This window comes from Sminthopsis crassicaudata, chromosome 2, assembly GCF_048593235.1.
Source record: "Sminthopsis crassicaudata isolate SCR6 chromosome 2, ASM4859323v1, whole genome shotgun sequence".
NCBI lineage: Eukaryota > Metazoa > Chordata > Mammalia > Dasyuromorphia > Dasyuridae > Sminthopsis > Sminthopsis crassicaudata.
The window spans coordinates 669,270,739-669,296,498 of record NC_133618.1 but is presented as its reverse complement, the minus strand read 5'-3'; the positions used below and the strand labels follow the sequence as shown (position 1 = coordinate 669,296,498).

Genomic DNA, 25,760 nt, shown 5'->3' with positions numbered 1-25,760 from the left:
TTAGTGGCAATATTTAAAAAAGAATTTGGTAGGTACAAATGGTAATTCTGTTTTCTAATACCAATGATCATCAGCAGAGTATAGCTCTAAAAGCATATTCCTAGGTTTCCCCACTATACTCATATAATTACATCTATTGATAATTGTGGTAGGATCTGTGGAGGTAATATAAAAGGTACTAATTCATTTTTTATATGACGTTTCTCTCAGAATTATGTGCAAAGAAAATAGACATTGACATATGTATGTATTACCTCTGGTGGCCATTAATGCATAGTGGATTGATGTAGTGAAGCACAGTGGGACAGTGATTCCATGTTAACGACCCAGGTTTAAATTCCAGTACTGCCACTTAACAGCTTTGTGATTCACGACAAATTATGGAATGTTTCTGGGCCTCTGTCTAGCTTATCTTTAAAGTGAAATAGTTGGGCTTTATAACTTTCAGTTTAAATGCATGAGACTATAAATTCACTATTGTCTACCCCCAAAGGTTACAAAGGTGAATAATCCCTGCTCCCCCAACTATGATGGTATTTTCTTTCTATCTTTTTCTTTTTTAAGTTGATTTATTTTATTTTTAATACATATTGCTTTATGAACCGTGATGGAAAAGAAAAATCAGAACAAAATGGAAAAGCTATGGCAGAGATTAAAAAAAAAAAAAAAAAAAAAAACAGAAAAAAGAAGTGAACGTTGATTTACATTTGGTCTCCTTAGTTCTTTTTCTAGATATAGATGGCATTTTCTGTCCAGTCTGTTAAGATTGCTTTGGATCACTGCACCACTGAGAAGAACTAAGTCTTTCATAGTTGATCATCACACATTCTTGCTGTTATCGTGTACAATATATTCCTGGTTCTGCTTGTTTTGTTCAGCATCAGTCCATGTAAATCTTTCCAGGCTTTTCTATAATCAGCTTGTTCACCATTTTTAAATAGAAAAATAGTATTTCATTATCTTTATATATCACAACTTTTTCAGTCATTCTCTGGAGAGGGCTGAATCTCTGAATCAGACACAAGAGCACTTAAGGTTACAAAAGGGATGAGACAATGGCTCTATTAGCATATATTTGGATGATGGCTCTCCTCACCATTGGTGATTGCTGAATGTTTGGTAGTAAAATAATCTTAAGCAAGGAATGGAGGGTGGAGAGAGAGAAGTGAGAGGTACTTGAAGGCAGGAAGAGGGGAGAGGCTGGAGACTCTGGACTCCAGAATCCAGGATACACCTTTGGCAAGCTGAGTGGAAGCTGGCCGGCCTCCTTCACTTCTCCACCTAAAGACCAAGGACTTTGATTTATCATGACTCTGACTGATCTTGAGGCCCTTCAGGGAGCTGGCCCATAAATTACAATTCTCAATTGATGGACATCCACTCTTTTCCCAATTCTTTGCTATTACAAAAAGAGCTGCCACAAACATCTTTATACATTTGGATCTTTTTCCCTCCTTTAGGATTTCCTTGGGATACAGACTCAGCAATGAAAGTGCTGGATCAAAAGGTATGTACACTTTGATAGCCCTCTGGGCATAGTTATAGATTGCTCTCCAGAATGGTTGGATCATTTCACAACTCCACCAATGATGCATCAGTGTCCCAGTTTTCCCACATCCCCTCCAACATTTATTATTATCTTTTCCTGTCATCTTAGCCAATCTGAGCGGTGAAAGCTCAGAGTTGTTTTTAATTTGCATTTTTCTAATAAATAGTGATTTAGAATATTTTTCATATTATTATAAATGGCTTTAATTTTGTCTGAAAATTGTCTGTTCCTATCTTTTGACTATTTATCAATAGTTGTTAGGTTCTTACTAAGTGCTAATGAGATAATGAGATATTAGGTTCTTACTAAGGGCTAAGTTGGTACTTGACAATTCTCTAGTTCCTGCCTTCTTAGCTGGTGTATCCAGGTTTTGTTAGGTTCTTACTAAGTGCTAATGAGATAGGCCTGAACTAGAGAATTATCAAGTACTGACTTAGCACTTAGTTAGAACCTAATATCTCATCATCTCATTAGCACTTAGTAAGAACCTAACAAATAGTCATTTTCTTCACATATTTAGTAAAGAGATCTTTATCAGAGATAACTGGCTGTAAAGTTGTGTTTTTTTTTTCCCCCTACCCTTGTACTTCCCTTTTAATCTTGTTTCTATTGGTTTGTTTGTGCAAAAAACTTTTTTAATTTAATGTGATCAAAATTGTCCATTTTATCCTCCATAGTGTTCCCTAGTTCTTCTTTGCTCATAAATTCCTCCCTTGTCCAAAGATCTGAGAGATAAATTATCCTTTTTTCTTCCAATTTGTGTATGACATCATCCTTTATGCCCAAATTATGTATCCATTTTGATCTTATTTTAGTATAGGGTGTGAGATATAGGTTTATACCAAGTTTCTGACATATTTTTTTCCAGTTTTCCCAGCAATTTTTGTCAAATAATGAGTTCTTATTCTAGAAGTTGGTGATTTGGGGTTTATCAAATATTAGATTGCTATAGGCCTTGATTATTGTGTCATGTGTATCTAATCTATTTCATAGATCCACCACTTAATATCTTAGTATCAAATTACTGCCGCTACTTTATAATAGAGTTTTGGGTCCGGTACTGCTAAGCCACCATCTTTTGTATTTTTTTTTTTTTCATTGATTCCCTTGATATTCTTAACCTTTTATTCTTCCAGATGAATTTTGCTATTATTTTTTTCTAGTTCTATAAAAAAAGGTTTGGCAATTTGATTGGTAAAGTCCCGAACAAGTAGACCAATTTAGACAGAATTGTCATTTTTATTATATTAGCTTGGCCTAGCCATCAAAAAGTGATATTTTTCCAATTGTTTAGATCTGATTTTATTTGTATAAGTATTTTGTAATTGTGTTCATATAGTTCTTGGGTAACTACTATGCCATTTTCATAAAATGCTAGTATTTACTAGACAACCCATTTTCTACTGCAACTAAAACAAATAAACAAATAACTACACTTTTCTCTTGTAGGGGACAGGGCTGCTATAGTCCTCAGTGCTGAGTTGTCCCAAAGGAATGTCTCAAGGAAGATAATACTCCATAGGTGGGAAAACTACGTTTGCTTTTAAATATTTTCCTTCAAGCTACTACTTTATTTTTTTTCTTTTTTTTTTTTTAGAATCATGGACTAAGAATTGGAAAATATGTCAGAAATCTGAATTTTGTGAAGAAAGGTCCTAAGTAACCAGGTAGAGAGAGATTTAAGAAAGTTTCCATGTAGAAAAGAACATTTCAGAGCTATAGAGTCTCAAAGCAAGAGCTTTGACTGGCCAGATATTTTATTCAAACAAAATCTTATTAAACAATTAAACTAATAGAATCCAAAACAAAGTAGAAGGAAAACTGAAATTACACATTGTCTTAGAGTCATCAGAGGATGTCATAGAGCCAGTCTCCTGGCTATGGAGACTATAATGAATGGGATGGCCAAGAGAAATTCCTAAAAAGCCATTCTTTAAGAGGTAAGTAATATCCAAGTTATGCATAGGAAGCATACTTACTGAGCATTGCCTGCAGGCTAATGAATGCAGCAGAGAACAACAATTAGCAAATTATTAAATCAGGACTCGGTTCAGTTTTCTTTTGTGGTAGATAGTCATATGAAGAAAGATCATTTACTTTAATTTGGACTATTAAGTATAGAATAAATGGGGTAAAAAGCTCTTTTGAATTTTATAAACATTTGAATTCTCAGTAGAGACTCAAAGCAATTATGTTTGAAGGTACTAGCAAGTAAAATGAAAACACAGTCTTATTTATATTTACAAATATGACAATTATTAAAAGCTTAGAAATGCATTCAATTTAATAAAAAAAAATCAACATTAATGATTTATTAAGTATCTAAAATGTTCCAGGACATATGTAACATATCAGATTGTTTAGTGTCTTTGGGACAGGGCATAAGGTGATGGGGGCCTACTCTGGAATATTGGCAGTGCCAGAGAAAAGGAGGTGAATTAATCCAAAGATTAAATGTGGAGGCCTTGGAAATGGATTGGATGTGGGAATTTAGAGGAAATGAGGATAACATTGGAGTTGTAAACCTGATGGCCTGGGGGGATGCTGTTCCCCTCTACAACAAGATTGAAGGGAGGAAGGGAGGAAGATCTAGGGGGAAAGAGAAAGAGTTCCCCTATGGACATGATGGGTTTGACATGTCTCCTGTATTTCTACCTTGAGATATCTGAAAGGCAATTTTAGATGTGAGATTGGAAAAGGGCAGATTAAGTATATTTGAGAGTTATACGCAGAGAGAGTCATGTAATATACAGGAGTTAGAAAGATCATCAAGAAAGGTATAAAGGAAAACTCCTGAAACTGTGAGTTGTGACCCCACATGGGATCATGTAATTGAGTGGGGATCAATAAATTATGATTTATTATTAGTAACTGTTTGATTTGTATATCTGTTTTATAACGATATATCCAAGGTTCCATACAATTTTCTCTGGCACAAGGAGTCTCAACTGGAAATAGAGGGATGAAAGGGAGCAAAGGAAAGGAGAAGAGAAGAGATTTGACTGAAAATAGGATCCAGCAGGAAGTTCTTAAGTATTCTTTCCTGTCATGGCAGATAGCTAGTTTTTAACATGTAACAACAAACCAAAACACAACTTTTTCTTAAGTGATTATTATATCAGGAATATTTTACATATTTGTAATTTGAGTAACACCTTGGCATGTCTGTCTTAAGATCCAGAAACACCTCTTACCTTTGCCATATACTGTCTGGATAACCTTGGACAAGCAATTTAAGCTCATCATATCCTAGCCAAGTGTGAAATGGAGAGAATGTACAGACTTGCACTGTTGGACAAACCTCATTCTAGAACTTGGAACTTTTGGGCATTCCGTATTATATCCTCTTCCCTTCCTGACTCTCTCTTGGTTCTCCTCTTCCTACTTTAATCACCTCTTTGCAGTCTCCATTGCCAGCCTTTTATCCACATTATTTCCCCTAACTGTGTGTCCCAAGGTTGGGCTCCTAGAACTCTTCACTTTATGGCTTTCACTTATCACATTTTTGCTGATGATTTCCAGATCTAGAGAGACTTACTTTTCTTTTATGATCTCCAGTCTCTCATTACCAATGACTGGTTAGACGTTTCAGCCTAAATATATTGTGGCCATTTCAAACCCGATATGTCCAAAACAAATTAGTTTTATCTCCAAATTAATCCTTCTTCTAAATTTAAATATATATATATATATTTTTTATTTCTTTCTTTTCTTTTTTTTTTTTTTTGAGTTTATCATCATCTACCCAGTCACTGAGGACCAGAAATTTGGAGTCATTTTAAACTCCTCATTCTTGCTTGCTTTATACACACATCCAGTGGCCTATGAAGTCCTACTATGCTCTCATTGCCTCTGACCTGGATTACTTCAATTCATCCTCCATTCTGCTACTAAGAAACATATCCAAACACATCACTATAGTCTATTAACACCAGAGTTAAATATAAACTTATTTGTTTAGCTATTAAATTTCAAAATCTGAAGTGTTGTCCTCTTTTCCTTCCTTCTGCACATTTCTGTGATCTGGCTATATCTGACTTCTGGCTTTTCTCCCAAATGATATTCTATTTCCTGTTGTTTTTTGCAATCACTGTCTACTTCCTCACCTTTATCTCGACTTCCTTCAGATTATTCAAGGGCAATTCCTGCACTTCCATCTTCAAAGCCTTCCTTTGAAAGTTTTCTTTCATCAATTCTCTCTCTCTCTCTCTCTCTCTCTCTCTCTCTCTCTCTCTCTCTCTCTCTCTTTACATAGGGGAAAGACAGAGAACATATATTCCCATAATACCTATCATGCACTGGACAGGTGATAAGGGCTTTATAAATGGTTCCAAATTGATTATGACAACAGCCCTGCAAGGAAGGTATTGTTATTATGCTCATTTAACAGTTGAGGAATCAGAGGCAAAGAGAGGTAATCTAATTTACCCAGGATTACATAGCCAGTAAGTATTTGAGGCCAGATTTGAACTTGATCTTTGAGCACTCAGAGTCAGTGCTCTACACTGTGCTGTCTCTGCCTCATCTTGTATGCTGTCTTTCTCATTGCCGTTGTATGTTGTCTCTCTCTTGAATTATTGTCGATCCCTTTGGCATACCCATTTTTGGGGGGCAGGATCTCCAGTGGCACATAAGCACTTACTATATCCTTTTGACGGATTATTTGATAGCTTCTTACTCTGTCAAAAGCAGAGGAGAAAATATTGTTTTGATTCCCTTTAATAATGATTTTATTCTTCCGAAGTGTTGGTATTAACAACAATAATGATGTTCACAAACAATGAAAAAATGGTGAATGTATGGAAAAGATGAGGACCTTGAAGGAGTAGGGGAGGGACCATATCCTCTTGAAATTTCTAATAGCTAAAGAGAAAAACAAACAAACAAACAAACAAAGGATAGGCTAATAATCTACATTGGGGAGGAAAGCTGATCTTTTAGAGTTCACTGGAAATATAAATGTCTTCCTAAGAAGTTGCAATTGCAATTTCTTCAGATGTTATGATTCACAGCTGTGAAGGCTCTTGGAGAATTGGCCTGTCCTTTAACAGAGAGGGCTTTATAAACTCTTTAAGAATAAAATTCTTAAAAAGAGTATTCTAATTTCTGTCAACTACTATGAATCACCTCTTACAGGAGAAGAAGGCCATAGGTCATCTAATCAAAAAGGAATCATTTTGCAATTACACCTATCATGTAGATAGCAGGTTCTGATACTCAAAGTACTTATGTACTAAAGACTTATATGAATTCATTTGATTCTCATACCAGTCTTGTGAGGTAGGTACAATTATTATCTTCATTTACAGATGAGGAATCTAAAATTGGGAGAGTTTAAGAGACTTAGGGGTCACAGACTTAAGTCTGTGGTAAAAAATGAATTCAAGCATTCTTTTGGTTGTTTTCAATCATTTCAGTCAATGTCTGACTCTTCATGATCCCATTTGGATTTTCTTGAAGAAATTATTAGAGTTGTTTGCCATTTTCTTCATTTCACTTTAACAGATAGGGAAACTAAGGAAAACAGAGTTAAGTGACTTTCCTAGAGTCAAACAGCTAGTTAAGTGTCTGAAGTTAATTTGAACTCAGGATTCCTGACTCTAGGCTGGACAATCTATCCATTGCACCACCTGAATGACTAAGTGTATTCTTACAAGAAGTCATATAGTGAAAATGGGGCCATATAGCTTATAAATTGATATAGTTAGACCTGGAAAACAAATTAAAAAAATAAAATAAAAAAGTTTCTTCCATTATAGACTTGTTACCCCAAACCTTAAAATCTGGCACATTTTGTTTGAAAATGTCCATTTGGATTTCCATGAATAGCATCCTCTCCAGGTTAGACAAATTACCATAGATTCAATAGGATTTTTTAAAAAAAAGTCTAAAATATGGCCTATTTTCTATAAAATAACTCAAAACAAACGAACACCAACAGCAATTCACAAAACACTTTTGCTTTATAGCATTTAGTATACTTTTGCCAATTCAGAATAATAGTCCAGGTTCACCAAGGCAATGATACCATAGTGTTTGTGATCCTTCTTAGAGCCTTGGGGATTCAGATACATGAGCAAGGAGCTAGAAGCTGATCAAGAGAAACTGTCAAAATTGTGTCAGAACCTACTTTGTCTCCCAGAAATCAGCTGCCCAGGCCTGTCACTCAGTGTTCTTTTCTCAACAGTTTTTTGAGTGGCAGGGGAAGCTAAGAAAAATCAGATGCTCCATGCTTAGTAAGCTTGGTGTGCTGCAAGGGACTTGTCAGTAGTTTCTGCCACATCCTATTATATTACCCCCAGAAAATGCTGAACAGCTTCCGGGCCAGTCCTTACAAGAATGACAAGGGTTGAAATAGTGGTTGGTGAATAGACTAAGAATGTAACTTTCTTTAGACCAACTGTAGATTTTCTTTTAAAAGGAGAATATTAAAGTAACTTACTTCCCATTTCCAGCCTCCAGTGTCCTACAATGATGCAATTATATCTTTTTGTCTATAACACTTTTATCACATAACAACCACAGCAAACACTAACAATAGCTAAAGTTTTGTGTTTATAAAGTACTTTTCTTATATAATTTCATTTGACTTTCAGGACAACTAGGTAAAGTGAACCCCCTGTGAATATTCCCATTTTACAGATGAGAAAACTAAGGTTAAATGGCTGTTGAATAACTTGTCCAAAGTCACACAGAAGCTAAGTAAGAATCTAGGGCTGTATCTTATCTTGGACTCTTTTAGACTATAGGTTATTCATGTATTGCTATTACACACACACATACACACACACACACACACACACACACACACACACACACACACAGCATTTCTCTAAATTTCCTTCCCTTTCCTTTTTTCACTTTTTAAAAATGTCTAACTTTAATGTAAGACTTTTAATTGTAGATAACTGACTACAATTAGAATCCATTGTAAAAGCAAAACAAAAAAAAACACCCTCTTAAGACACCCACAGAAGAAAGAGGAAGAGGTGGAGGAAGAGGAAGGGGAGAAAAGGGAGGAAAAGGTGGAGCAGAAAAATGACCAACTTACAAATTGGGGTTGGACAAGAGGAAATCCAAGCCATGTAACCATGTTTCCATCAAATTGCTTACTTACTTTTAGAAATCAAACTAAATAGTTTCTGTACAAACAATACTAATGCAAACAAGATTAGAAGGGAAGTAACAAATTGGGAACATATTTTTAAATTTAAAGGTTCTTACAAAGGTCTCATTTCCAAAATATATAGAGAACTGACCTTAATTTATAAGAAATCAAACCATTCTCCAATTGATAAATGGTCAAAGGATATGAACAGACAATTCTCAGATGATGAAATTGAAACTATATCCACTCATATGAAAGAGTGTTCCAAATCACTACTGATTAGAGAAATGCAAATTAAGACAACTCTGAGATACCACTACACACCTGTCAGATTGGCTAAGATGACAGGAACAAATGATGATGAATGTTGGAGGGGATGTGGGAAAACTGGGACACTGATGCATTGTTGGTGGAGTTGTGAAAGAATCCAGCCATTCTGGAGAGCAATCTGGAATTATGCCCAAAAAGTGATCAAACTGTGCATACCCTTTGACCCAGCCGTACTACTACTGGGCTTATATCCCAAAGAAATACTAAAGAAGGGAAAGGGACTTGTATGTGCCAAAATGTTTGTGGCAGCTCTTTTTGTTGTAGCTAGAAAGTGGAAGTTGAATGGATGTCCATCAATTGGAGAATGGTTGGGTAAATTATGGTATATGAAGGTTATGGAATATTATTGCTCTGTAAGAAATGACCAGCAGGAGGAATACAGAGAGGCTTGGAGAGACTTACATCAACTGATGCTGAGTGAAATGAGCAGAACTAGAAGATCATTATACACTTCAACAATGATACTATATGAGGATGTATTCTGATGGAAGTGGATATCTTCAACATAAAGAAGATCCAACTCACTTCCAGTTGAACAATGATAGACAGAAACAACTACACCCAGAGAAGGAACACTGGGAAGTGAATGTAAATTGTTAGCACTACTGTCTATCTACCCAGGTTACTTATACCTTCAGAATCTAATACTTAATATGCAAGAAGAAAATGGTATTTACACACATATATTGTATCTAGGTTTTACTGTAACCCATGTAAAATGTATGGGATTGCCTGTCATCAGGGGGAGGGAATGGAGGGAGGGGGGATAATTTGGAAAAATGAATACAAGGGATAATATTATAAAAAAATTACTCATGCATATATACTGTGAAAAAAATTCCAAATAAAAAAAAAATAAATCTGATCCTCTAAAACATATAACTAAGCTTAGTTTAATTGACAAAAGCTTTGTATTTGTTTTGTCATCCCTAGTACACTGCACAGAGATTGGCTAGAAAAATAAACTTAATAAATGATTGGTCAATGAGATTAAAATGAATGTTATGTTCTATTAAAACTTTTATAGATGGTTTTAGTGTTATTTTCCTTTCAAGTGTTCTGAAGGCTGGGATTCCAAAGATGTTGAACTACCTAAAATGTGATGCATTAAATTGGAAATGGCAAGAGCCTTCTTTAAAAAACAAACAAAAAAAAAAACTGGATTAAACATAGAAAAAACTATTTGTCTTTATCTTTTTATCCTAATGAGATATGGCAAAGATTTACAAAACTGAAATCTACTTTTCATTAGTTCTGAAATGGCACAAGGGCTGAGGACAATATTAATATATTTTTCTACACATAAAGTTACAATTCCTGGGTCTTTTTCTAGTTGAAAACTATCAATATTGACATGGTAGCAGATTCTGCCTAGAGCACCTAAATGTCAAAGCTAATTCTTACTTTTCTACTTCTGATGTGATTAGACTGAAGTCTGTGAATGTTATTCTCTCCTAGCTCCCTGAGCCAGCTAACCCATGCCTTACTTTTCTCATGGGGGAAGTTGTTTAAAATTCTTGGGGTATGAAGAGATCACAGGAAAAAGACCCACAAGTACAAAAATGTTTGTGGCAGCCCTTTTTATAGTGACAAGGAACTGGAAACTGAATGGATGCCCATCAGTTGGAGAATGGCTTTAGGGTCAGCTAGGTGGTGCAGTGGATAAAGCACCAGCCCTAAAGTCAGAAAGACCTGAGTTCAAACACTTCCTGGCTGTGTGACCCTGGGCAACTCACTTAACCCCAATTGACTTAGCAAAAAAAAAAAAAGAAAGAAAGAAAAGGAAAGGAAAAAAGAAAAAGGAAAATAAATAAAGAAAAAGAAAACAAACAAAAGAAAACAGCTTTATATCTATCTATCTAAAGATCTGTTGATCTAAAACTAGCAGCTGAACTCTCCCACTTTAGAGAACAATCTGATAACTTGAGGCAGTAAAAGTTGGATGGAGAAGCTGAGTTTGAGTCTGGCCTGTGAATTCTCATAGCAATATATGGAATTTTATACCCTACTTATTAAGTCAGAGGCCATCATATCCTTTCCTCTCTTCCTGCCCACCCCTCTTCTCTCATATAAAATTATTCACGACACACACACATAGACACAAATGTCTTCCCCCACTCTCATCTAATTTATTTGTTATCTCTTGATTTGATCATTTGATTTTGAGATGGATGATCCTCCTGATTAGTAGGGTATTTGGTGTTTTTTTTGTTTGTTTTTTGTTTTGTGTTTTGTGTTTTTCTTAATTGTATTTGTTCTATGACCTTTTCCATCTTCATTTAACAAGCATATGGTAAGAACCTATTAAGTGTCTATGGGGTGTGCAGGATATTCAGGGAAGACAAATCTTTCTGGTATGAGAGCTGCTCATGCACCTTTGGTTTCTGCTTATCATACAACTCTCATTCATGGCACCAAAAGACCACAAATGGATCAAGGGCCCCACTACTCCAGAACCTGGATTTAGACATAAATGAGCAATAGCAGCAATAGTTAAAATGTCTATATAACAGGATTGTCCAAAGGATTAAATGAGATTCTATTTGGAAAAAAAAATATTACATGATGATCAATTGTGATGGACTTGGCTCTTTTCAACAATGAATTGATTCAAGACAATAGACCGGTGATGGAGGGAGGGATCCACAAACAGGGAGAGAACTATGGAGACAATGTAGATCACAACATTGTATTTTCACCTTTATTGTTGTTTGCTTGCTTGTTTTTTCTTTCTCATTTTTCCACTTTTGATCTGATTTTTCTTGTACAGCATGGTATATGTGTTTACAAGAATTTACACAAGTTAAACCTATATTGGATTACCTGCTCTCTAGGGGAGGAGGAAGGGGGAAGGGAAAGAGAAAATTTTGGAACACAAGATTTTGCAAGTTGGTTGATGAAATTTATTTTTTCATGTATTTTGAAAATTAAAAATTATTTTATTATTATTTTTAAATATAATAAAATTTTTGGATTGCCTTTCAGAAATGATGTACCCAGCACGTATAGGTTGGAGACTCATCATTTTATTGTTGTGTTATTATTTTCAGTTGTGTCCAGCTCTTTCCATTTGGAGTTTTCTTGACAGAGATGTTGGAGTGGTTTTCTATTTCCTTCTCTAATTTATTTTACAGATGAGAAACTGAGGCAAAAAGGATTAACTGACTTCCCTAAGATCATATAGCTAGAGTCTGAGGCCAGATTTAAGTTCAGGAAGACTGTTCCTCACTTGACACCTGGTAATTGATTTACTATGTCACTTAGCTACCCCTACCATATATGATAAGAATCTATGATTCCCAGATGAAGAAAGTCCCTGCCCTAATGCAGGTCTGCACCCTCTTTGCAAATATGCTAAGCACTAGGATATATAAATATAAACATAAAAATTATCTCTTTCATCAAGAGGGGTAATTTGTTTTTTGCTTCTTTCTCTTTATTTTCTTTATTTCTATCTTTTTTGTTCTTCCTTCATCTTCATCTTCCTCTTCATTTTACTTTTTTCTCTTCATCTTCATCTTTTTTGTCTTCTTTTTCATATTCATCATCTTCTTCCTTCTTCTTCTTCTTTGTCTTCCTCTCCTCCTCTTCCTCCTCCTCCCTCTCTGTCTCTCTCTATCTCTCTCTTTCTGTGTCTCTCTCTTTCTCTCTTGCTCTTGCTCTTGCACTCTCTCTCGGATCTATGAAGTTTTTGCTTCCTAACAGCAATTCGATCATTATTTTAAGAGAAATAACAAGTGATTGAAAGTGGGAGGGAACATTGGAACAAGAAGGGAAACTATTTGGGCTGCTCTAGGGACCTAGACAAAGCCTACAGGGAATCCATTTATCAATCCACAAATATTTGTTAAAGGCCTACTATGTGTCAAACCTAAGTGTTTTCATCAGTATAATTAGTGAATTTACGACTTCTTGCAGTGAACTTAGACCCTTAAGTTATTAGCTTTAAGCCATTAATGTTTCAAACTGCTATGGCTTTTGGAACACCCCTTCTAAGTTCATATAGTATGAAGACAGAGCACTTAATTCTGACATTTGGAAGCCAGGTAGCAGCAGATGGGGAATTAAGCAAAGCTTCAGGCAGAATGTGTTACTGAGTTATATCTTTAAGGAAGAAGAAAGACTCTGCAAGGCAGGGGCAGGAAGGGAAACATTTTGAGCATAGGGAAGGCTGGGGCAAATGCAATGGATCCAAAGTGTTGTGTGGGAAAAACAGAAAGAAAGGCAGTCTGGGAATCTCAGAGCACAGGAGGTTGAATAATGTCCAATAAGCCTGCTAGGAAAAAATGGATTGGGGCCAGGCTTTGTAGGGATTTAAAAGCTCAAAAGAGGACTTTATGCTTGAGCTTGTAAGTAATAGAGAAATATTAGAGTAGATCGAGTAGTATTTTGGTAGTTGCGTGTAGGATGGACTAGAGTTGCAGACATTAAACAAGGAAACTGAGGGATAGTGTGGGGGGGTGACTTTTCATTCATTGTTATTCAGTCATTCTCACTGTGTCTGACTCGGTATATCTCTTCATGACCCAGTTTTAGATTTTCTTGGCAAAGATATTGGACTGGTTTGCCATTTTCTTCTCCAGCTCATTTTGCAGCTGAGAAAGCTGAGATAAACAGGGTCAGGCTTGACTTGCCCAGGATCACACAGCTAGTGAGTATGTATGGCTAGATTTTGTTGTGCCTCAGTTTCCCTAATTGTCCTGGCTCAGTTTACCTAATGGTCCTGCCTCAGTTTCCCTAAATTGTTCTGCCCTGAATGATTCTGCCTTAATCACCCTGGTTTACAATCCTACTCTTGATCATTAGGAATAATATAATTTAGGGCTAGTTAATCTAAGGTTATAAATTATAAATGTGTAAACTCAAGATAGGGAGAGTTCAGACTTCCTGGCTCTTAACACCTCCTAAGTCATCAAGAATTCATGGTTCTACCCCACAATCTAGTCAGAACCAGATTGAAGGTCCCTGCTTGTCCAAAATTTGGACTCCACCCCCTGCCTTTGTTTAGCTACCTAAGCTTGGATTGAAGGGTATATATTTCAGGTAAACAGACATTCTTCTTTGGACATCAGCCCTAGGGGCAGCATGCCCCCAGCACAATCTCTCCCTCTTAGAAATCCAAATAAAATATTAAAAACTCTCTAATCTCTATCTTGCCTCAGTTTCTCCGGCATTACAATTTGAACTCATGAAGATAGTCTCCTTAACTCCAGGTACTACTTGGCTGAGACTACATTTCGATTCAGATTTTTCCTGACATGTAGGTAGTACAGAGGATACTGTAGCAGGTCTGAAATTAGGAAGAGATGAGTTCAAATTTGGCCTCAGAAACAGTGTGAAGAGACTCAGTTTCCTCATGTGAAAATGAACTAAAGAACGAAAGGGCAAATCACATCAGCAACTTTGCCAAGAAAATCCCAAATGGGATCACAAAGAGCTAGACACAACTAAACAACAACAATTTCTTGACTCCAAGTTGAAAACTAACCATTATTTAACTACCTAATTGGACGTTTCAGTCTCAGGGAAAAGCCCTGAAGCTAAGAGGATTTCAGAAGAGAATGTTTTTAGTAGTCCCTCCTGAATTTCAGGTGGATGTTGGTTCAAATTAAAGAAATGAAACTGCAATTTTTATATTTTGGTTTCTATTAGCAGGGACCCTAGGAGAATGCAAACTCCTTGAGGGAAGAGACTGCCCATTTGGGGATTGGGGGTTAGCACACTGCCTGGAATATAGTACCTGCTTAATATACCTTTGCTATTTTGAATTGAACATTGCTAAATTTGGACAGCGACCATAGTGCTACCAGATTTGGATTTGGCCATTGTCTTTGTATTGATTTTCACCAATCTCCCTTACCCCAGCCACTGAGGATCTTGGATAATCAAGCATTGGTTATACAGAAAAAAAAAAAAAAAAAAAAAAAAAAAAAAAAAAAAAAAAACAACATTTTTTTCATAAAGTAACATTCATATTCTGTTCCTACTCTACCCACTACTGAACAGAATACGCAATTGAACATAAAGGCATCTGGAATTCTGTTTAAAATAATCAGAATTTCACAGAATCAGAATCTCAGACTGTCAGAGTGGGGAGGAACCTCAAGGGCCCTCTAATTCAACCTATTGTCGATTCAGAATTCCATCTGAGATAAGAGGTCATCCATCCTCGAATGTATGTGTCCTTTCTTCTTTGTTGGTGGTGGAGGGGGTGGTGAGGAAGAGGTGCTCAGAATAAGATAAGGAGCGGACTGGTGAAGAATAAAGAATTACCACCACATGTTATAGAATAGCAGCACATTTTCACTCATACTAATTGGTGAGTTCAAAGACTATCTTCAAATGACAAGGACAAACAGTGGCCATTACTTTATGCCATGCTTTGGAGGCCTTTTGAGATCAGAGATTTGTCCTGCTGAAGAATGATAATTGGTTCTTTTCCTGTGTCTTCAACTCCAGGGTTACAAAGAATCCTAAATCCTAATCAAAAAGACTAACATTTTACCTGTGCTGATCCATTAGAAATAACTCGACTGAGCTGTGAGCTACTGGTCCCATAGGAGGCTTTCATCTGCCTCCTTTCCACTGCTCAGACCTACAGGCTTTCCCAGATTCTCAGCTTCCCTCCCTCCATTTTCCATATTTTCCCCAGCCCATTAGTCAATTCCTTCTCTCCTACAGAGGAGCCAAACTGAGTGTGTGACAGTCTTTTTGTATTATTTCCTAATTTTTGTGTCCAGAGATGGAATGACTGTGTCAGAATCAAAGAAGATTTGGAGGTTCCATGTATATCAATAGCAGTATCTCTGGAAGAGGACAGACTGACGAAGGTTCTAATAGGAACAACTTCAGGGAACATGAGACCTTGGAGGAGAGAAAACGCAACCTCAGTCTCGGTAAGGGCACTGATTCTTAAAATCCAGCACAGTCACATGTAGTTCCTCATAAGTATATTACAATTATTCTTTCCATATCTCAGGAAAATCCACATAAATCCACAAATCAGCAACTTTGCCAAGAAAATCCCAAATGGGATCACAAAGAGCTGGACACAACTAAACAACAACAATTTCTTGACGCCAAGTCAAAAACTAACCATTATTTAACTATCTAATTGAGACATTTCAGTCTGAAAAGTCCTGAAACTAAGAGGATTTCAGAGGAGAATATTTTTAGTAGTCCCTCCTGAATTTCAGGTGGACGTTGGTTCAAATTAAAGAAATGAAACTGCAATTTTTATATTTTGGTTTCTATTAGCAGTGACCCTAGGAGAATGCAAACTCCTTGAGGGAAGAGACTGCCCATTTGGGGATTAGGGGGTTAGCACACTGCCTGGAATAGAGTACCTGCTTAATATTATACCATTGCTATTTTGAATTGAACATTGCTAAATGGCCATTCCATCACACCCAAGAAGAATTATGAATTATTCTGGTATTAAAAGACAAAATATATTGATGATATGTAATATTATACATATATTTTATACATTTCTGAGTTACTAAACTTTTTTTCTGTGTCATCTGTTGGCTTTCCCATGCCATCTGCAGCTGCCACAAAACTCTCAAATAGTTTCCATCTAATTTCTTATGCCATTCCACTATATATCAAAACCATAGTGAGGAAAGTAGTGATGTAGAAGGGTTAATGAGGATGAGAATAAAACATTTCCAAAGGAGCTTTCAGTTGTTCCTTTGTTTGCTAAGGTTATATATTCTACTAGCTTTATATATTCAGCCTACTCTCCCCATGATTCTATGCAATCTGTAACGTAAACCTGGTTTATGGAGTTTTGTTTTGTTTGTTTTTTTGGTGGAGGGTTTGTATGTAAGCATTCACTATATTTTCTCACTAAATAAATTCTTTGTTATCTTATTTTCATTTTTTAATCTTAGCTTTTTATTTTCAAAATATATGCAAAGATAGTTTTCTACATTCAAACTTCGTGGTCCAAATTTTTGTCCCTTCCTTCCCTTCCTATTCTCTCTACTAGATAGCAAGTAATCCCATATGTGTGGGATTCTTCTAAACATATTTCCACATTTATCATATTGCACAAGAAAAAATCAGATCAAAATGGAAAAAAAAAACAAATAAGAAAGGAAAAGCAAGCAAGAAAACAATAAAAAGATGAAAATACTATGTTGTGATCCACATTCAGTTCCCATGGTTCTCTTTCTACAAATCCATTCTTTAAAAAAATAAAAATAAAAACTGATATTATCTGATTATTTGGAAATGGGGAACACATTTGTCTATACATGGGATTGAAAGGACCATCAATCATAGCATCTCAGGTTCTATTAGAACTTTTAAGTGGAATAGCATTCATCTGCCCTCTACAGACTTGTAATGGACATGTTAAGGGGGTCTCAAAAAGTAGCCTGGCATGGTAAATAAAATGCCAAGCTATTTTGAGATGATTTTGTAAAGACTGTGAGGGAGTTTTTTTGCACTGACATTTTGATTGTCCTACGATAATTAATTAAATTCAATTAATTTCAGTTCAGAACAATTCAATTTAATTAGATAAAAATTAAGCAACTTCATGTGCCAGCCATTGTGGTAGGTATCAAGGAAACAAAAAAAAAATGAAATTGATATCACTTCTCCTTTGAAGGACCTTCTATTCTATTGGAAAATTAATCCAGCCATACTTTGTTTTTGTTTTGCTGAAAATCCCCCACATGTGTGGAATACCTGATATCTTAGGGACACACAGGTAGACAACAAACATTTGCTCAGTTCTTATGGTGGATCAGGTATTATGGTAAGCTTTATATTAATTTATATTATGTTACATTCCATTATATTATTAACATCATATAGTTTCAAATAGAGGTCACTGGTTATGTCTGAACATTTCATCTACATACTGACTTTTTCAGTAATAACTATTTCATTGCCCCATAGAGAATACCCCATTTCCCAAGCATTCTGTTTCTATAAATTTTGTTAAATATATCAAAGCCATACACATTACCCTGTAGGGTCAAGGTGTAGCCTTTTATTTAAAAAAATTATCTATATTAGTATCTCCTTTCCATTAAAAAGTTATAAGCACAGTGTTCAGATTTCTTATGCTTTTTGACTCATTGGAGTAAGAACATAACCAGAGCTGCTGATTTCCACAATACTCCTCTTTTGCTGAACTTGATTTTTCTCTCCTTTAATTTGGACTATTCCACTTCCATCTAGAGAGATAGCAAAATAGAAACATTTTGTTTTGGAGTAAAAGATGCAAAAGAAAGAATGAGCTCAGCATTCAGCAATGGCAATGCTATAAGGCTAAACCTGATTGGAATATCCATTCTTCTTATTTTGAACAAGAATATTGACAGGAGAAGGCATGATGGGATATTATTGTGCATAAGGGATAGGGTCTGAATTTAAAGGTAGGAGGAGCTGGGTAAACCTCTTTAATCTAGATAGCCCCAGTTCTCTCATGTTGAAATGGGGATAATGATAGCACCAATCTCACAAGGCTGCTGTGAGGATCAAATGATATAAAATTTTCAAAAGAATATTACAAACCATAAGGCACTATTTAAATACTAGTTATTACTGTTATATTTTTCTTAGAAGTATTTAACTTTGATCAAAAAACACACATTCACAAAATCTCAAACTTCTGAAGTTCCACACAGAGGAAGAAGTAGAATTGTTTGACTAAATTTTAATTGTAGCTAAATCATATTAAAATAAAAAGCAAAGTGAGATTAATTATAGTTAATGGATTAGAAAACCATTATTAGAATAACACAATGATAATAAACACCCTCCACACAATATTATATAATGAATAGAAAGTTAGGTAAAGTAGAACAGATAGATTCAAGTATGTTCCCTGATACCTACTGATTATTTGACTTAGCATAAATCATTCAACCTCTCAGTGCCCACCCCCAAACAATTCTTATTAAGATTATACATTATAGAGATATATCTAATATCCATTGGTGAAGAAAATTCTTCACTTGAAATTATTGTTCTATTGAAATCAGGGATCTAGTAAAAGAAAATAATAATAATAATAACATGTTTGGTCTTGATTCATCAGAATTAACTGTCCGTCCCTTCAAAGCAGATACTTACCGGATCATCTGGGTTATACTGGATGACATATTCGATCTGTCCGTTGGGACCATCGTCTATGTCTGTGGCTCCATTATCTCCAGAAAACCCTGTAAATATGGTGGTTCCTACTGGTGTCAGCTGAAAAGAAATGAAAAAACAAAAAGAGAATAAGACCTCAAAATTCCTTCCCCACACTGAGCCTGAATCATTTAGCCATAATCAGGACTGTGTGTAATCAAAGTAGGCAGCTACGCCTGTAGTGTGATTGGAAGCATACCAAATGGCCTTCTTGGCCAACGATATCATTCAGGTGGGTTCAATATAGTTTCTGGCACTTAAAGCAACCCCTGAATTTAAGCTGTTGGCTGCTAATGGGTAAATGGACATATGGCATTTCCTATTTCCACTTTAACCTGTTAGTACTTTGATAATTAGATATGCACACACATACATGCACATGAATACACACATGGTAAACTTTTTTTTTGTTAATTAGATTAGATTAGATTTCTATTAATTAGATTAATTGACTTATTCATATGAAAAGTTAATTTTCATTCATTGAATAGTTGTAAGCTCCTTTCCATTATAATCTATGAATCAATAAACCTTTTAAGCAGCTACTATGTGCCAGGCACTTTGCTGAACAGTGGGGATACAAAAAGAGGCAAATGTCAATCCTTATTCTCAAACATCTCATGGAGCAGGACAGTCTAGAAGGCTAATAGGAAGAGGTATGCGTAAAAGAGTTTCATCTATATTATCCAATAATAAAGACAATTTCCTACATGCAAACCTCCCTGGGATGCCTCCCAGTGTCACTGCAGTGATTCTAAGTTGATAAATGCTTTGTAGATAGAGCAAGAACTCCGAATGAGCCCAATAAGCTTGAAAAACCAGCCACAGTGTAATGGTATCAAATTAGCCCAAGTGAGAAGGCCATTCTGGTTTAACTCCATCATCTTGATCCCCCAATTGAATTCCATCCCGGTTTTTTGGACATGAATAAATATCACCAAATTTGATATCCCATCGATACTTTGAATTTAGATGCCATTATTAAATCATCACAAAAGTGCCAATCTAGTTTTAAGAAAATTATCAGAAAATAATAAGATTATGCATCAAGTCAAGGTAAGTCAATATGTGTTGATTGAGTGTCTACTAAGTATTAGGTTCAGGGCAGCTAGGTGGTGCAGTGGATAGAGCACCACCCTTGAATTCTGGAGGACCTGAGTTCAAATCTGGTCTCAGACATTTAACACTTCCTAGTTGTGTGACCTTGGGCAAGTCACTTAACCCCAGCCTCAGGGGGGAAAAAAAAAAAAAAAGAACACAGTACTGGTACTAAGTATTAGGTTCTGTGATATATACGAGATACAAAGAAAGGAGAGGATAAAAAAACCCAGTTTTCAAGGAGTTTATAGTGCAAATATAAATACATATAATTTTGATGTTCAATAGTTTTTAAATTAGCATATTTAAAGAAAATGATTGTTCTCAGGAAATGAATAAATATGCTGATGTCCTCCATTTCCTGTAAAAAAATGTCCTTTTGGTGCTGAGCCTATGAAAGAGGAGGATTTCCAGGAATCAATATTCATACCCTAAATTGGTAGTAGTTTCCAAGTACCTACTATATCATATTTTTATCATTTGCAGCTGTTGCCCCTTCTTTGGAGGCACTCTCAGAAAGGATATTCAAAGAAAATTTTAATCTCTTCCTAAAAAATCTGGATAAATGACTTGCAGTCAAAGGTGGGCTTTTATTTTCTTTTGACAGAAAAGTCTTATTTTGTTACTGGTGTTTTAATTTAAAATGAAAGTAAATAAAAATCTGACAGTCCATATAGGGTGTGTCTTAATAGTTTGTTTGTTTGTTTGTTTTTTTTTTTGTTAAAGCCTTTGTTATATTTACATAAGAAATGTATGTTGTGTAAATATAACTACATCACTGCCCTAGTCATCCATATCTTGAGCTTTTGATATTATTATGCCTAGAAACCTAAACTTTTTTTTTATATAAAAGTAGGATTAGAAATATTAAATCATTTAAATTAAACCCCAGACTGTGTATTTTTCTATCTAGTCTATTTTTTAAAAAGTAATTTTGTGAAACATGACAAAAGAAAAATCACCCTGAAAGCCTGGAATAAGACACCAAGTGATTGGATCCTTGCCAAACATCAGTCTGACGTGACAATCTCCTCTGAATCCTGAAAAGTCTTATTATAATCTCTCTATTGTTGGGGTGTCTATTTTCAAAATTCCTTGACTCGTTTTTATTGTCAGAATAATGTGACTATTTGATGTCTTTTCTAATGAAACAAATTGTTTTATTTTCTTCTGTGAGGATAGGAAAAAAAAAATACGATAAGTTATCTGTACTTTGTTCTCTACTTCTCCAAAGAAGTAATCTGAGGATTAGAAGTAATCTCTCTCTAGTGTTTTTTGCTTCTTGGGGGGAAATTGGCAACATCAACATTGTTTTAAGCAGTTTGAATGTGGGAGTATTATGACATAGAATTAAATCAGAAAGATCAATACAAAGGGATGCTTCAACATAATTGTTTATTTTTTACACTGGGATTGAACTGCAAAGTCTCCCCCACCCTGTTATTTGAACTCTAATGTGGAATTCATCCTTGGCTTTTGGACTTCTACATCAGAGGATGGTAGCTCTGGCAGTGTTCTTAAAATAAAACTCAAATAAAGTTCTAGAAATAGCATGTGTTGGATTTATCACGAGTAGCTAAGTATAAATAGAGGGGATTATTTCCAGTAGTTCTTCCACTTGACAATGCATTCATTGGTCATGGTAACCTACAAGTTGGTTTATTGACCTAAACCCTACCCCACCAGAACCAGAAGCACTGGAGCTTTCTTCAACCATCTTGTATTTCTATATATGGTTACATGCATGTGCTGGCTCCATTGATTGACTAGCAGTTCCTTGAATAAACATGTACTTTTTGTTGTTTTTATTGTTGACATTTTTTTTTTTGTTTTTTGTTTTGTTGTTTTGTTTGTTTGTTTTGCTTTTTTATACCCAGCACACTGCACAATGCCTGCAAATGGAACTTAATTTTACCCCCTCAGGGCTTAGCACCCTGAGAAAATTTGAATGTTTCTTTTCTTTGTCATCAGCTTCATCCCCTAATTACTGTTTCCACAATAGCTAGTGATGGCCAACTAGCAAGTTCAATTTAATGACAATGTTGATTATCTTTTACAAAGAAAGTTTTACTTCATGGATTTTTTTTTTTTAGCTTTTTATTTTCAAAATGTATGCACAGATAATTTTGAGCATTCACCCTTGCAAAACCTTGTGTTGCAAATATTTTTCCTCCCCCTCGCCCCCTTAGATAGCAAGTAATCCGATATATGTTAAACATGTACAATTCTTCTATACACATTTCCACATTTAGCTAACTGCATGAGAAAAATCAGATCAAAATTACTTCATGGATCTTGCAAGAACAAACATACATTTTCCCTTTATGCCTGCTTCTCATGTTCTCTTCTCTACTACCTTGGTCTCTGAGGGAGTGGGCTCTAAATTTAACTCAGTTTCCACACAGTAATGGATGTAGAAAGTCGGTGTACAGATGAAGCACAATTGACACAAGATGAATCTTCCAGTCCTGCTTCAGTCCTGAAGGTGATTCCTTGTCGCCTAAGCCATTAACACAGGCCTAGATCTGACTTATAGTTTCCTGCAATATACCAAAGTTTGATGACTCTGCTATTTTCACTGGACAACATAACCTAACTGTAATCATGATCGAAAAAAGCTGCTTTCCTTTTCCTAATCATGGTCTTTTTTGCATCATCTGTCTGGGAACTTCCATTTACAGGTCCTATCTTGGCAAGTGGATGGAATACAGCATGTACAAGATGCCCATTTCATCACTGTATGGCTGTACTATCTCCCCTGGTCTAATGAATTGTCCTTGAGGGAAGGAAAAATTGCAGTGCTTAGCACTGGGAGGTAGTAGAAACTTAGTAAATGATACTAACTTGTCTTGCCTAAAGAGCAGAGGCTCTTCCTTCCTTCCTTCCTTCCTTCCTTCCTTCCTTCCTTCCTTCCTTCCTTCCTTCCTTCCTTCCTTCCTTCCTTCCTTCCTTCCTTCCTTCCTTCCTTCCTTCCTTCCTTCCTTCCTTCTTTCTTTCTTTCTTTCTTTCTTTCTTTCTTTCTTTCTTTCTTTCTTTCTTTCTTTCTTTCTTTCTTTCTTTCTTTCTTTCTTTCTTTCTTTCTTTCTTTCTTTCTTTCTTTCTTTCTTTCTTTCTTTCTTTCTTTCTTTCTTTCTTTCTTTCTTTCTTTCTTTCTTTCTTTCTTTCTTTCTTTCTTTCCTCCTTTCCTCCTTTCCTTTGCTCCAGCGCCTTGCATAGGGCTTACAAGTATCTTGTATGTAGTCGACATATAAACACATGTACATATTTGTATACATATATGAATAGACACATATACATGTGCACATAAGTGTACATGCATATATGTATATGTGCACTGTATGTGTTTGCATATACATGTATGTGTGTGGTTTTATATATACATATACATTTTGTATATACATTTATATGTGTGTGTATAAAGTATGGGATATATATCATTGTATGTACCTGCTGTGTCCCCTGATTGTATGTAAGTTCTGTGAGGACAGGGACTATTTTATTTTTGTCTAGATTTTGTCTAGATAGTATCTGTGTGCTTATATGTTTTTATGTATTTGTCTGTGATCTTGTCTTGGCTAAATGAGGATAAATTAAGCTAGAGATGGCCTTGATAAAAACCTTGTTCTTGTCACCTCAGGTATTAATGTCAAAATACATCTTCTCTTTCCTAGTGAAAGCCATCCACATAAAGAAATACAAGATGGTTGAAGAAAGCTCCAGTGGTTCTGGTTCTGGTGGGGTAGGGTGTAGGTCATAAAACTAAGTACAATAAACTGACTTGTAGGTTACCATGATCATTTTCCCATGGGGGGAAAGAGTCATGGATAATCACTGAAGACATTGCTTGCTCTTGTACATATTTCTTCCGAATCTAATTCAAAACATAAGATATCCGTGATTTCATCTACATAGGGACCCTCTCCATGGAAACAGATGCTTCTTTGCTCTGGAGAAGACATTTTCTATGTCTGAAAAAATGAGCTTCCCTATAACCAACCTGGTCTTTTAGCTTATATACATTTAACTAGGTGGGACCTTAGGCAAAATATATGTTAATAAGACCAATCAAAACTTAAACTACACTGACATATTCTTAATAACTTGTTTTGAACTGATAGCTCCTATTTATATTATAAGGAGATATAATTCAACATTTCTTAAGCATCTAATATGTGCAAAACAGCAATCTGCAGTGCTGGATACTAGGGGAAACCAAAGGTTAAATCAGAAATGACCTTTAACCCATACATAAATAGCCATATTTTAAGAGAGAGAACCCAAAGTAAAGAAGTAACATGTGGAGAGACTACAATCAATGGCTTCTTAGCATTCTGATTTCTAATGGTCTATAAGGATGAAGAGATCTTATCTACACATACACACAGAATCCAAAATAGAATCTGTTAAGTTGTCAGTTTCAAGGTTTAATGATTCAAGTTGAGTCCATAATCATTTATTTAATAACATTCTATGCAGCATTGGAAACAAGAGACAACCAAAAATCCAAGCCTTTGGGGAGGGGGAGGTGGCTTGATCCATTGTAGGGGATTCAATATTCACAGAAATGACTAAATACACAATAATATGAAGAAAGAAAATATTAGGAGGGAAAGCAATGAGCAGGAAAGTCTTCCTATGTACAGTTGCATAGAGTTTGAAATTTAAAAGAGGCAAAAGTTTCCAAGACATGGAGATAAGGGACAGTAGTCTTGAGACGGAGTCTCTTTAAGGCTCTGTGCATGCTCAAGAGCGTGGAATTGTCAGAAGGCATGTTCAGAGAACAGCAGTAATCCAGTTTGGTTTAAACCTACAGGATCTGAAGAACAATATTGTGAGCTCAGTGGGGAAAGTTAGATTGTGGGGAGATTATGAGGAGATTTTAATGTCAGGAGTTTGTTTTTCAAAGCAATATCACTCTTATCTACTTCTTTACAATACAGACAGTAGTCAGGGAGTTAAGGTGGTCACAACACACTGCTAAGGAAGCAGTTCAAGATCATGGACTTGAAAGTTTGATAAGGGAACAATCCAACTCGTTTTATTCTCTTTAGTCAATACAGAGGAAATTCTGAGCAGATGATCTTAAATGCATGACATTGATTAGAAGGAGCCAGGTGGGATTCCCTCTTCTAAAGGTAAAGTGAAATGAGAAAAACTTCTCAAAGTCTTAAGAACTAGTGAAGTAATGGAACTGTGTTCTGGATAAAGAACCATGCAACAGAAGCCACAAGAGACGGAGTTCAAATCTCGCTTTGTACCTGATTTGTGAATTTGGCAAATCATTTAGTTTCTCTAAGCCTCAGTTTCTCCATTTGTGAATGAAGTCTAAATCACTAAAAGTCTTTCTTATCTTTAGAACACTGAAATGCTTGAAATTCTGTTTGGATTATATGAACCTTTTGGTCACCAGGGCCAAATAGCCTCATATCTCCCAAAGCTCTGGTGCTACAGAAGAAATACAAAAACAGAAACCCAATCAATAAACCTTTTTGTTTTTTATTAAAAGGATATTTCACTTCA

At 35.6% G+C, this 25,760-nt stretch overlaps 1 protein-coding gene across 1 annotated transcript in view; it reads right to left on the bottom strand.

Annotated features, from left to right (window-relative positions):
- Positions 1–25,760, bottom strand: part of PCDH15 (protocadherin related 15) — a 2,229,510-nt gene that overhangs the window by 573,217 nt on the left and 1,630,533 nt on the right. Inside the window, exon 10 of the mRNA XM_074297067.1 lies at positions 19,083–19,202. Within this exon, the coding sequence (XP_074153168.1) occupies positions 19,083–19,202 (120 nt within the window). The remainder of the gene's footprint in view (positions 1–19,082; positions 19,203–25,760) is intronic.